At 39.8% G+C, this 14,108-nt stretch overlaps 1 protein-coding gene across 2 annotated transcripts in view; it reads left to right on the plus strand.

Annotated features, from left to right (window-relative positions):
• LOC126198526 (Bardet-Biedl syndrome 7 protein homolog) overlaps positions 1 to 14,108 on the plus strand; it is a 137,225-nt gene that overhangs the window by 86,996 nt on the left and 36,121 nt on the right. For both annotated transcript variants that reach the window (XM_049934918.1, XM_049934920.1), the window contains one exon: positions 10,079 to 10,196. In XM_049934918.1, coding sequence (XP_049790875.1) covers positions 10,079 to 10,196 — 118 coding nt within the window. The remainder of the gene's footprint in view (positions 1 to 10,078; positions 10,197 to 14,108) is intronic.

Genomic DNA, 14,108 nt, shown 5'->3' on the forward strand with positions numbered 1-14,108 from the left:
TGGATTGGTTTCATGCAATACTTTGTTACTACGTATAGCTTTTGTAAGGAAGGTTGCAGGGTTAAGCAAGATTGCCAGTTTTCGAGACATGCTGCCTGGAAGATTAAAAAACCTACGAGTCTGACAATTTTCAACTTCAATTTTAATTCACTTAAATCTTTCCACTTTTTCTCCACAACTAATTGCCTTTTATACATATAGAAACAAATATGTAGCACATAAGTGTTAGAACTAAAATCTGAAGGTAAAAAAAAGAAAGAGAGAGAGGGGGTGAAATTAATTTTAAAACTGATATTTATTGATTCAGAACAGTTCTGATGTACAGTTTTTTGTTCAGTATTATGCACCTTAATATTTTTATTTGAATCACAATCATTTGTTAAGAATTATTGCAGAATTAATCTCAATATTACTGTCTTTATAATACATTTACAATCCTCATACATGTGACACCTGGACACCTGCAAGACTAAAATACCACAAGATCTGTTGAACAAATAAGCTGGTCTGTATAATTATTTACAGAAAAACATCCAGATTTTCTGTCATATCACTGCGAGTTATGTTAATGTAACTGTATCCTCAACAGCTCTCAGACATTGTTGTGCAGAGTAAGTCAACTTTCACGGATGGTGCCAGCACAGTCACATAGGATATTGCTGTACATTTTCTGAAATGGAATTGTTCACTATTTTTTTTCTTTGACACAACCACATATCTTACAAACCCTTGTAATGTTTCAGGAACGGTAACTTCAGCATTCTTAGTAAGGCCACTAATATCTGGATAATTAGCAATACTGTAAGCAGTCATTCTTATTTTTAATGGGTGATGGTTGCAGCTGCTTCAACTATTCTCTTTCACTCATCTTTTTCATTGACAGCTATTCATTGTACAAAGCAACAGGCTGGGCATTTTAGCTGGCTGCAGTCACCAAGTAGTAATGGTTTTCTTTGTGGGTTGAACTGTGGTATAGGCCATCATTGTTACTTTTCTAGTTTAAACTGAATTTCAGCTGAAATAAATCAAGGCAGGCTTAATTGTGCCCACCATTGCAATAACATGGCCCATATCGTATGTGACTTAATGTTTATCAAAAGTACTGAATCTATTTCAGAGTCAGCCACACTAGTAGCTGAAAAATAAAATGAAAGCCTCGGGAAATAATTATCAACAATATTGTTAAGACAAATGGCTATGTTGCATCTTACAGGAGTATAGAAAGAAAATCTACAACAGCTCATAATTAATTGTTTAGGAATTAAGTTGTATCTGTATCGACATTTCTATGTCAGTTTGTAGTGTTGCTTATGTAGAGTGTTGTATCTGTCATGGAAATTCTTTGACTATGTATACATATTTCTGTTATGTGAACCTCTTGAACGATTTTGTTTAAACTGTGATTGTGGAATGATTGTTATATAATGTACTGTAAATGACTTGGTCCATAGTTAGGAAACATAGGGTTGAATGTAAAAGATGTGAGGAAGCCCGGCAGCTATGGAAGTAGCCTTGCGGAGTGGAAAAATAAGGTTGGCATGCAAGTGGCAACTCGTCCATTGTGACAGATAAGGAGGCAGGGCTGAGCAGTGTGTGGTTAACATCTCACTAACAGTAGCGTATCATTGTGGCTCATAATCTTGGAGTTTTGAGGCCCGATGAGCTTAAGAGCAGTATTTTTGGGCCTCAGATGCTGCATTTGGTGATACTATCATCACGGCATGGTTTGTAGCCCTGTAAAAATATAATTCCAATGCCAAGAAGATCTATAAAAGGGCAAGGCCAACAGTATTGCCGTGACTGCAATGCCGCCACTTTAACAGCCATTGCAAATTACGCCACCAGCCTTCCACTAAATTACTTATATTTGGCACTCTGTAAATGGACCAGGTATTTGTGAAATTTGGTTGATTTTAATAATAATTGTGGTGTTGTTTAAAACTCTTATCTTACACCCGTGACTATCCCAAATCTTAAACCTCGACAGGAATCGTATCCCAGTGAATTTAATTTTGAGTGTCATAATTTATTATGGAAAGACTTATTTGGCAGCTGTAACAATACTTGTGATTGCTTTCTAATGTGTGGAGCTACATTGTTTAAAGTTCAGTTTTATAGTTTGAGAAATACTTCACTTCCAGTGCATTTTAAAATCAATCTGCAGTCATTTTCTTAAATAATTTGCCTTACTTGAAAACCTGCCTGAAAATAGTAAAGTTGTTAGTTAAAAGAACAATAATATTGATCTGAAGTGAAAAACATTATTAATTGTTGCATTTATGTGCTTTGATCGGAATTACAAAGTTTTATCAGTGTTCATTTCATGAGAATGTGTTTGAACTTGAATTTAATGTTGTGTTGGCATTTGCACAGCCAACTATATTTTGAGTAGGTTAAAGGACTGCTTATCAAAGCATGTTTGATATTTAAAGAGTTATGTAGTTTTGTTAATGAGCATAGTTCTTCAAACCATAAAGTTTAAGGGTTGTCATGTGCAAAGGTAGTTAGTTAATGAAGCAAAGCAAAGGCTCCTTCAGAGCCAGTGTAGTTAGATTTGCATTCTGTTTAATTGCTTCAAACTGAGCTTAAGAAAGAAATATTTACTGTGTTAGCTATTCTAATGCAAGTTGGTTAATGCACAGGCATAGAGACCCTATACTAAGCAATGGTGTTGTAGAGTGTGATCTTTAATAGACCTCCTGATTTAAATAAGAATTATTTCATGCTCTTCCCTGCTTAGTATTGCTATTAGTTTCATGTGTGTTGGTGACTGGTTCAATAAACTGCTGCATCTAGTCAATTTAAGTTACATGTTGTTGAGAGGCATATGTTACTGTTTGCTAACTCATTGGCCATTTGTTTGTGTGACTTCCGAGTTAGTAGTACATTTATCTGCAATATTAGGCTACTATGTTATAGTGTGAACAGATATAAAGAAAGAGTTTAGTGTGTGTGTGTCAAGAAAGGTTTGGTTAGTCTTAGATTATACACTCCTGGAAATTGAAATAAGAACACTGTGAATTCATTGTCCCAGGAAGGGGAAACTTTATTGACACATTCCTGGGGTCAGATACATCACATGATCACACTGACAGAACCACAGGCACATAGACACAGGCAACAGAGCATGCACAATGTCGGCACTAGTACAGTGTATATCCACCTTTCGCAGCAATGCAGGCTGCTATTCTCCCATGGAGACGATCGTAGAAATGCTGGTTGTAGTCCTGTGGAACGGCTTGCCATGCCATTTCCACCTGGCGCCTCAGTTGGACCAGCGTTCGTGCTGGACGTGCAGACCGCGTGAGACGACGCTTCATCCAGTCCCAAACATGCTCAATGGGGGACAGATCCGGAGATCTTGCTGGCCAGGGTAGTTGACTTACACCTTCTAGAGCTCGTTGGGTGGCACGGGATACATGCGGACGTGCATTGTCCTGTTGGAACAGCAAGTTCCCTTGCCGGTCTAGGAATGGTAGAACGATGGGTTCGATGACGGTTTGGATGTACCGTGCACTATTCAGTGTCCCCTCGACGATCACCAGTGGTGTACGGCCAGTGTAGGAGATTGCTCCCCACACCATGATGCCGGGTGTTGGCCCTGTGTGCCTCGGTCGTATGCAGTCCTGATTGTGGCGCTCACCTGCACGGCGCCAAACACGCATACGAACATCATTGGCACCAAGGCAGAAGCGACTCTCATCGCTGAAGACGACACGTCTCCATTCGTCCCTCCATTCACGCCTGTCGCGACACCACTGGAGGCGGGCTGCACAATGTTGGGGCGTGAGCGGAAGACGGCCTAACGGTGTGCGGGACCGTAGCCCAGCTTCATGGAGACGGTTGCAAATGGTCCTCGCCGATACCCCAGGAGCAACAGTGTCCCTAATTTGCTGGGAAGTGGCGGTGCGGTCCCCTACGGCACTGCGTAGGATCCTACGGTCTTGGCGTGCATCCGTGCGTCGCTGCGGTCCGGTCACAGGTCGACGGGCACGTGCACCTTCCGCCGACCACTGGCGACAACATCGATGTACTGTGGAGACCTCACGCCCCACGTGTTGAGCAGTTCGGCGGTACGTCCACCCGGCCTCCCGCATGCCCACTATACGCCCTCGCTCAAAGTCCGTCAACTGCACATACGGTTCACGTCCACACTGTCGCGGCATGCTACCAGTGTTAAAGACTGCGATGGAGCTCCGTATGCCACGGCAAACTGGCTGACACTGACGGCGGCGGTGCACAAATCCTGCGCAGCTAGCGCCATTCGATGGCCAACACCGCGGTTCCTGGTGTGTCCGCTGTGCCGTGCGTGTGATCATTGCTTGTACAGCCCTCTCGCAGTGTCCGGAGCAAGTATGGTGGGTCTGACACACCGGTGTCAATGTGTTCTTTTTTCCATTTCCAGGAGTGTATTAATATGTAATATTACAATTTGCTTTTGTGCTGAGAGAACGTCTGTTCTTGACCCACCTGTTTACTGTTGGTTGTACTCTGCCGGAGTGTTTCAGAAATGAATGCCAGTCTGATTGTTCTGTTCCCATTAGGTTATCTTATGGTCACAACTTTCTCAAAAATTCCTCACAGTGGTTTAACGTCAGCATCAATTGCCATTTAAGATGGTCGGTGTTACTGTTACAGACTTACCCAAAGGCGAAACTGCTGCATCATCGATAGCTACACAAACGAAAGGCACAGAGGTTGGCTATCTTTTGGAATACACTTCTTTTTTCTAACTATAGGAAAAACAAACACACACACACGTATGCACACACCTGTGTCCCTACATTGTGCTCAGTTGGGTGCCAGCTCTTTCCTGGCCCACAGTGAGTGCACTGGCATGATGTGGGGTTGTGAGGGGGTGGGGTGAGCGATGGGGAGAGGTGGGAGGCATGGAGGAGGTTGGAGGGAAGCGTCTAGTGATTTGTAGTTAGTAATGACATGCAGACTGTTTTGTCACAGTATTTCACATCAGACTAGATACAGTGTTGCTAAGAAATGAAAATCATGGTGCCTGGAGAAGTCATCTGCCATTGTTAATAAATAAAACTACTGTGGAAGTAGAGGTAGATGATGGACTTCTGTCCTCAGCACTCCAGCACAGTCGGAAATGGAATGACATTTAAGTTTCTGGTGAATATTATAAGGAGTATTTTTTTAATGTTGTGAAGTGCACCAACACCCCAAACTCTGGGAATAGTTCCTAGTCAGTCTTGGTTTAATCTAGCAGTCAGTATATAAGGTGCTCTCATAGTGCTAAAGATACCAGTGACAGAGTTCATAGGTGTTAAAACTCATTTCTGAAATGCTTGGAGACTTATCCTTATTCCTACAGTCATAACTGAATGAACTTCTTAAAACAATGTAGGAAAAGACAGATTGTTACTTACCATAAAGAAGACACATCAAGTTGCAGACAGGCACAATTAAAAGACACCCACATAAAGCTTTCAGCCACAACCTTCGTCATCAAAAGACTCACACACACACACAGAGAGAAGCAAGGACACTCCAGGCACACATGACTGCCAACTCCAGCACCCAGCCCAAAATACTGCAGTTGACAGTCGCATGTGTGTGTGTGTGTGTGTGTGTGTGTTGTGTGTTTTTGACAAAGGATTTGCTGTCCGACACATGACCTTGTGTGTGTGTGTGTGTGTGTGTGTGTGTGTGTGTGTGTGTGTGTGTATTTGGCAGAGGTCTTGTTGGCTGAAAGCTTATTGTGTGCAGTCTTTTTGTTGTGACTATCTGCAACTCAGCATCTCTTCTGTATGGTGAGTGACAACTATCATTTTCATAATATTGGTAGAACTTGCATTAATTTCTTTGTCAGTGTCATGACATCTGGCAACACTAATCCTTTCTTTAGTAAGTGATTCCTTGGTAGTTTCAACAAGGGGGGACATTATAGAATACCCATTCCTTCCTGTCACAATCCACATGGTTTGGGAAATATGTTTTATTTGTGAATAGCCCAAGTTGCTTCCATACTTTCATATTTTTAATACTGGCTGCTTGCATGCCATAAATAAGCTGCGGACCACCATCAACTGAAATATCACATCAGCAGATGTAACTTATTTGACTATCAGTGGTCACTTTGTGAATACATAGGCTACCTCTTTGCAGGTTTTAAGCAGTTCTCCTCTAGCTCTAATAAGCTACGTTGTCCGTGCTTAGAGCATTGAATGGCAGGGCAAAGGATACTTCCATCTCCTACAGTAATGTATGCTTGGAGAGGAATCAACACACATTATGAATACAGCCTTTTCAATTAGTCGTGTGTAAAACTAGATGCCAGTTTAACCATCGATTCATGTTATAATGATCTCAAAGATAGAAGCAATGAGAACTTGCTTCCAAATAATGAATTTTAATTGTTATGAATGTCCCGGTAAAGATGTGGGAATCAATATATTGAAGTACCTGGCAGCATGCATTGTCTTCAAATGCGAGAACAGTCACAGTTCACTGCAAGGTCAAACAGTAAATTGTCTGCCTGCTATGAAAGAAATCACAGATCATGACTGGTTTGCTGTGATTTCCAAAGGAGGTTTCCCATCTCCATCAGCTGATTGGCTGAGTGCATTGATAGAGTATGAGCATATTTGCAGAAAATCATGTAAAGTAACATCACCATGATGTGAATATTATTGTTAACAGTAAACATACACAACTATGAGAGATGGCAATGCTGAATGTGCCACATTTTGAAACTCTGAGCTGCCTCATTCCATTTTTAACCCTTTTGTTATCCAACACTCCAGCATGACTTAGAACATTATTGTTTTAAAAATGTATCTGGCTAAAAGATGTAATTGTTAATTGTCATTATGAAAAATACACCGAGGAAAAACATTGCGGTCATCACTTAGCAGAACAGAATTCCGTGATGCTGCTTTCTCCCTGGTGACATCAGGGGTTACTGAATAGTGGCAGCATATAACCTAGAGTGGCCTACCTGTTAAATTTCTACCTACCTTGATGACCACTAGCAAGAAGTCCACAACAATGAATGGCTAATTCCAATCTACAGCCAAAAGCAACCCACTATATACTCCAGCTCCGTCTGGTTGTTTACTATTCTTTTTGACTTCAGTGACTGCTTCACAACCTATGCCATCTGAGTCTCTCCTTCCCTTCCCTCTCCTCAGCCCCCAAATACCAGCTTTTCTGAATTAAGTAAACTGGAGTTTTCTTTACAACTCATCCTACAGTCCTCCTGGCCCCAGTCTCTACCAGCCCCAACCTCACATCTACCTCCTCTTTTGTCCCTGTGACCACAACTTCACCTCACTTACCTATACTCATGTCTTCCTCTGTGTGGTATCCATCTTCCTCTGTTCTACGCCTCCTGTTCCACCTCCCAACCAAATCTGCCACTTCTATGTGTGCCCCATGCAACTTCCCCTGTTCACACCAGGATGGGCTGAAGGGCACCACATTCCTATCCAGCTCCCTTGCTAGCTTTCTAGTCAGCCATTAGCCACATTCCCTCCACTTCACCCTTTCTCTCCCTATCTCTTTGTTCCTCTAACTTCCTCTACCCTATAAAATCTCCTCACCCTGTTGGCAGGTAAATGTTGTTGGCTGGAACACTGTAGTAGTCATGCAAATGTGTGTGTTTGTGTGTGTGTTTATTTTATTTCACGTTTGACATACTTTTAATAAAGAAAAATTTACATGTATGTTGTAGAGTCTGTGAAATAAAGGTACACTTGTATATACAACTCAATATGTATAAAATGTTTGCAGAGCTACACTGTCTTCAATGTTTAACAGTATTTCTTTGAATTCCAAAATGAATGGAGAAATTACACTCATTTGGATGTGCCAAGACAGTATTTGGTAAATCCAGGTCATTTTGTGAAATCCATTGAAAACTTATTGCTAGTACCATTTTTCTTTATACTTTTTCTTCCACAAAGAGGTATTATTTCTGTAAATGTGAGACCTAGTGTTCTCCATTGTGTGTGAGTTGCACTTGTGTGTGTGTGTGTGTGTGTGTGTGTGTGTGTGTGTGTGTGTGTGTGTCGTCTATTTTTGACGAAGGCCTTGTTGACAGAAAGCTTATTTTGTGACAGTCTTTTTGTTGTGCCTATCTGCAACTCAGCATCTCCGCTATACAATGAAGCAACTATCATTTTCATAATATTGTTACATTCCATCCTACATTTTCCATTATCTGATTATTTCAAGAAAAATTTCACCTGGCTGCTATAGATTCTTGAAGGTGCAGATTGCATATAAATATCTGCTCCCTACCTGTAAAGTGTTGACAGAGCTGCACTATCTGAGAACTGTGTGTATATTTCATCAGCTTCTGAAATGAGTGGAGAGATTGTACCCATTTATACATGCCAAGACAATAATGATGGCACTAATAAATCTAGGTCAATTTATGAAGTGCATTGAGAAATTGGTACTGGTAGGATATCGTTAAAATTAAGTGTGAAGTTAGAGTAAGAACTAATTGAAAATGTGTCTGGTAGTGATCCTTCAGTTATAGCAGCTCAGCTCATTTACTGGATATAACTTCAGTTTTATTACACTGTTTGCATGGCAGCTACAGTGACAATCTACACAACCACAATACTCTCACAGAGGCATCAGCTCCTCAAATATATTAGGTCAGTGCATAAGTTCATAATGTTTATGCTTTGGATGTTGGTATTCCAGTTGCTATAGGTTTATTTATTGACTTGTCATGTTTTATTTGTACTTCACTATTGCTATTTAAGTTTACATTTTGTCATTTGGAGATAGTAAGTTGAGCTGTGGATGCTAGAAGTGGAGTGCCACGTGGAGAAATAACATTTCTGACATATTCTCATGTTTGAGTTCAGTAGAACGGTGACAGGAGCAGAGGCAGCCAGAAACATTTGCTTCATGCACGGAAATGTCATTGGGACAGAGCATGGCAAGAAAATGATTGTCTCATTTTAAAGATTTTTGTTTTGTTGTTAATAGCTCCTCACATTCAGGAAGACCTTCAGGGTCTGATGAAAATAAAATGCATTAATCCACAATTATCCACGTCACCGTACTCGATAACTGGCAAATGTGATCAACTGTGATCATTCCATCATCATTTGACCCCTGTGTGCACTAGGGAAGGTTCAAAAATTAGATGTACGGGTACCGTATGCTCTAAGCCAAACTCACAAAAAACAACAGGTGTCCACATGTGCATCTCTGCTCGTTCTTCATTAATTGTCTCACGAACAGTGCCAACTTCTCCTATCCCGTATCATTACTGGTTACGAGAAATGCTGTCTTTATGTCAAACAGAAGAAAAAGAAAGGATTGGTTGAGCCCAAACAAAGTAACAACTCCCTGTATGAAGACCTCTGCCTATCCACAAAAGATATGTTAATACACTTGGTGTATTGATGACAGTGTTAGTGTACTACAAATTGCTTCCCCAAGGTGTAACCATCACTGCTGACTTTTGTTGTCAACAACTGAAATGTCTTGCAGAGGCACTCCGAGAGCAACGATGAGGAAGACCGCATGAAGTGATGGTACTCCATGATAACGTCTGTTAGACTGACAAGAAAATACTGTGCAGAAGTTGGGTTGGGAATCCATTCCACACCCACCTTATTCAGCTGAAACGCTATGAACTTATGCACCAACCCAATATTAAGGTTAGCTCTCTGTAGGGTGGTCCCTTTTTATGATACCAGTTCCCTACAACTGAGTGATGTTTACTGAGATTTGTCAGTACACAAATATGTTAAGCTGTCCAATAGCCATTTGGTAACTACATCTGGAAACACCCACACTGTGGAGCACTGATGAAAATCCATTGGGGCCACACGGTGATATTATTAACATAAGCACACGAAAGATTTCACAATACTACAACAATTTAAGATTTCCGTAGTTCTTATTGTGCAATAAGTAGGTATCGTGTTTAGTAATAATAGCAAGTTGACCTGTGCTTGTATGTATTTCGTAAGACTAATCTCTCTTGACTGCTTATTTGGGGACATAACTGCCTTTTGAAGGCTATTGTGAGGACAGAAACTAAAGAAAATATATTTACAAATATTTTGTGTACTTTTGTTTTGTTCAGATCAGAGATAGAAGAACTTGAACAGAGGGTTAACAGAGAAAGGGAAAAATACCAGGCTTCAACAGTAGACAAATCGGATGGTCTCTCTGTTCTCCAGATGGCTGCAGTGAGTGACAGGGTAAGCTGGTTTAAATTGAGAAATAAGTAGCAGAATATTAGCTTTTATTTGAATACTGTACATGTAGTTCACCTGTGAGGAAATATAAACTTAAGCTGCAGAATACTTTGATTAAGAACTCATCAATATAATTCAGGCCCGGTATATGTTAACATGCAATTACAATGATGACTAAACAAATAGTCTTTTGTGTTGGATATAAGAGCATTAATATCTATAGACTATACAGGATTGACACTTGGTGTGACAGTTGTGCTCTTGCACTTTTTCATTTCATACCTTATATAGTAGTACGCAAGTAGTAATTCATTCATCCATTCACGATTCTTATTCAGTAAATCCCATCATGAATGAGAGCCTTTAGGGATGTTGAACATGTTAAACTATACATTGAAAGGTGGGAACAGTCATTGCTGGCAATTTATGTAAAGTATGTTAGAAACAAATTATGACTAGTGCCGATCTACTCATGCTGATAGTTACAGGAATTACTTCAACATTTATTTATTTATTTAATTTATGTATCCATCCGTAGATAATAAATAGTGTATGGATGTTGTCCAAAAGTACATGTAAATTTATGGGAAACAATCTGTGCAAAAGGAACAGACAAATTTTACATTGAGTAAAAAAAAAGTAATAATAGTTGGTCATACAAGACACAGTAATACAACTTTTTATACGTGTATACTAACAGTATTGTAACTGCATAGTCTGTTTGCCCTAAGGCTTTACTTTTGTCTTCCCTAAACAGGAAACCCTTATATTCACTACAATAATTCAGTAAAGATTTTTACCACACTCAACAGCTGCCCATCAGATTTAAAAAAAATAACCGAAACTTTAGGGAATGAAAGACATTGTTTTCAGTTTTGCCTTAATATAAACATTATGAGAATTATTTATTGACCTAAATAGTCATTTACCGAGTAAAAACATTGCGTAAGGGCAATTTAATTCAGTGCCTTCCAGGAAAGCTGTCTTGCTGAGGTTGTACTCTGGAGTGAGAAATGGATGAAAGCTGAAATAAAAAGCATGGAACATGGAATTTATATCAAAAAGATAGATTAGACATCATAAGAGGGAGAGTCTTCCTTGTAGTTGACAAAAATATTATGTCTTTCGAGGTCGAAATAGACAATATTATGAAAAGGATAGATTGCTACTCACCATGATGCAGAGAGGCACAACAAGAATACTATTAAAAAAAAGTAAGGTTTTAGCCAAAAGGCCTTCTTCTGAGTTAGACAACATACATGCACACATTCACGACACTACTAATACGACACTACTCACACCTACACAGCCACTGTCTCTGGTCTGGCCTCAGCAGCCAGAGACAGTGGTCATGTGTGTTTGGGTTGTGTTTGCATGAATGCATGTGTGTATGTTGTCTAATGCAGAAGAAGGCCATTTGGCTGAAACCTTACTTGTTTAGGAGTCTTTTTGTTGTGCCTGTCAGTGACTCAACATCAGTGAGTGGTAATCTACCTTTTTCATAATGTTGTCATTATTGCATCCTGGATTAATCTTATTGTGAAGTTATCTGGACACAAATAACTGGCCTAGGTATATTCAAGTTAATTATTGTATATTTTTATTGGCCACCCCAATTCCACCGAAACAGTTGTAGACTTCGACGCACAAGTCGCCGACGTGGTGTCAAATCGAAAGACTTGCACCAGGCGAGCGGTCTACCCGACGGGAGGCCCTCGTCACATGCCATTAGTTGTAGACTCATTAAAAGAAAATTGGTAGAGCCATCACTGGAAAATCTGTGGATTCACTGCAGTTGGCACAGACAGTAAGTCTTGTGAAGTAATTCTGAACACATTCTCCAAAAACTGTTTTGAGCAGGTAGTTCAACAACCGAAACACAATAAAATATTCTAGACCTTGAACACACAAACAGACTTGACGTCATCAACAGTGTCAGTATAAAGACAGGGATTAGTGATTATATCATCATAGTGACAATGGCTGTGAGAGTCTTTGCGCTGGAAAGTGGATAAGCAGTTTTTACTTAGACAATGAATGGATGCCATTTCTGGTTGAAGGATTTGTTGACTAATCTGGTGTGGCAGTAGAAAACAACAAAAGGAAAATTGATGTTCATCCAGGAGACTCTTACAGACTGAATAGATAACATAGAAGTAGGCATTCATCCCACTGAGAAGCAACAGGAAGAGTTGAAAACAAGTAAGTCATGGTCAGGATGGAATCCCAGTTCAGTTTTACAGAGGTACTCTTTGCCATTATCCTTTACTTAGTTTGCTTTTGTTGCAAATATCTCTCCCAGCATAAAGTCCCAAGCAACTGGAAAAAAGAGCAGGCGTCTTCCATATATAAGAAGGGCAAAAGAACAGACCCAGAAAATTAATGACCAGTTACCTTAATGTCAGTTTGCTGCATAAGTTCTTGAGCATATTCTAAGTAATGTATTTCCTTGTGGCAGGAAAGGTTTTGTCCACAGATCAGCACAGAAATTAGAAATACTGTTCAAGCAAAACTGCTTAGCCTTTCTCTCATGATATCCTGCAAACCATGGATGAAGGGCAACAGACAGATTACATATTCCGAGATTTCTGGAAAGTGTTTGACACAGTGTGCCACTGTAGACTATTAACAAAGGTCCAAGCGGACCTCACATCCAACAAAGGTCCAAGCATACGTAATAGGCTCTTAGATATGTGAATGGCTTGAAGACTTTTTTAGTAATAGAAGCCATTGCAATGGCCTGGATGGTGAGTGTTAATCAGAGACAAGGGTCTCATCAGGAGTGCTCCAGGGAGCTGTGATAGGACTGGTCTTGTTCTCTTTATACTCAAACGATTTAAAGTTAGTTGTGAGTTATAATCTGTGAAAGTTTGCTGCTGTTGCTGCAGAGTATGGGAAAATTTTGTCGTTGAGTGACTGTAGGAGGATAAAACATAACTTAGATAGAATTTCTGTTCAGAGTGATGAATGGCAGCTTGCTATAAATGTAGAAACATGTAAGGTAGGCCTATGCAGATGAGTGGGTAAAACAATCCTGTAATGTTCAAATACAGTATTAGTGGTATGTTTCTTGATTAAATATCTAGTCATAACATTGCAAAGCGGTATGAAATGGAATAAGCATATATGGTTGGTTGTAGAAAAGGTGAATTTTGGACTTCAGTTTCTTGGGAGAATTCTAGGAAAACGTAGCTCTTCTATGAAGGAAATTTCATATTCTGAAGTGCTCCCTGAATGTTGGATCCCCACCAGGTCAAATTAAAGGGAGAGATTGAATTAATTTATAGGCATGCTCCTGTATTTGTTACTAGTAGGTCTGATCAACACGTATTACAGAAATTCTCTTTGAATTGAAATGGAACTCACAGGAAGAAAGATGATGTTCCTTTTGCAAAATATTATTGAGGAATTTTATGGAATCGGCATTTGCATCAGACTGCAGAACTATTGTACTACCACCGACAAATGTCTCGCATAAGGACCATGAAGATTAGGTAAGGAAAATCAGGGCTCATACACAGAGGAATATAGACAACTGTTTTTCCCCTTACTCCATTTGTAAGTGGAATAGGAAAGGGAATAACTGACAGTGATATAAGTTACCCCCTGCCATAAACTGTACGGTGGCTTGCATAGTATATATATGTAGATGTAGAACTACTTCAGCATAAACATCATTTGAAGCAAACATAATACTGAAATAAAATGACTCATCAAACTTGACATCACTCCCAAGATAGCTGTATCAGTCTTCTGTTGATGACAGATGGTGCACATTGTCACGCTACAGACTTTCATAGGTGGTATTTGCATCAACAAGGATTATCAAATCACCCATGAAAAATTTCTTTATTCTTAAATAAAATTTTCCAGCAGTCACTTCTCCAGGAAATTTAAAGTATGTCATGGACCTAA

Source organism: Schistocerca nitens, chromosome 8 (assembly GCF_023898315.1).
Source record: "Schistocerca nitens isolate TAMUIC-IGC-003100 chromosome 8, iqSchNite1.1, whole genome shotgun sequence".
Lineage (NCBI taxonomy): Eukaryota > Metazoa > Arthropoda > Insecta > Orthoptera > Acrididae > Schistocerca > Schistocerca nitens.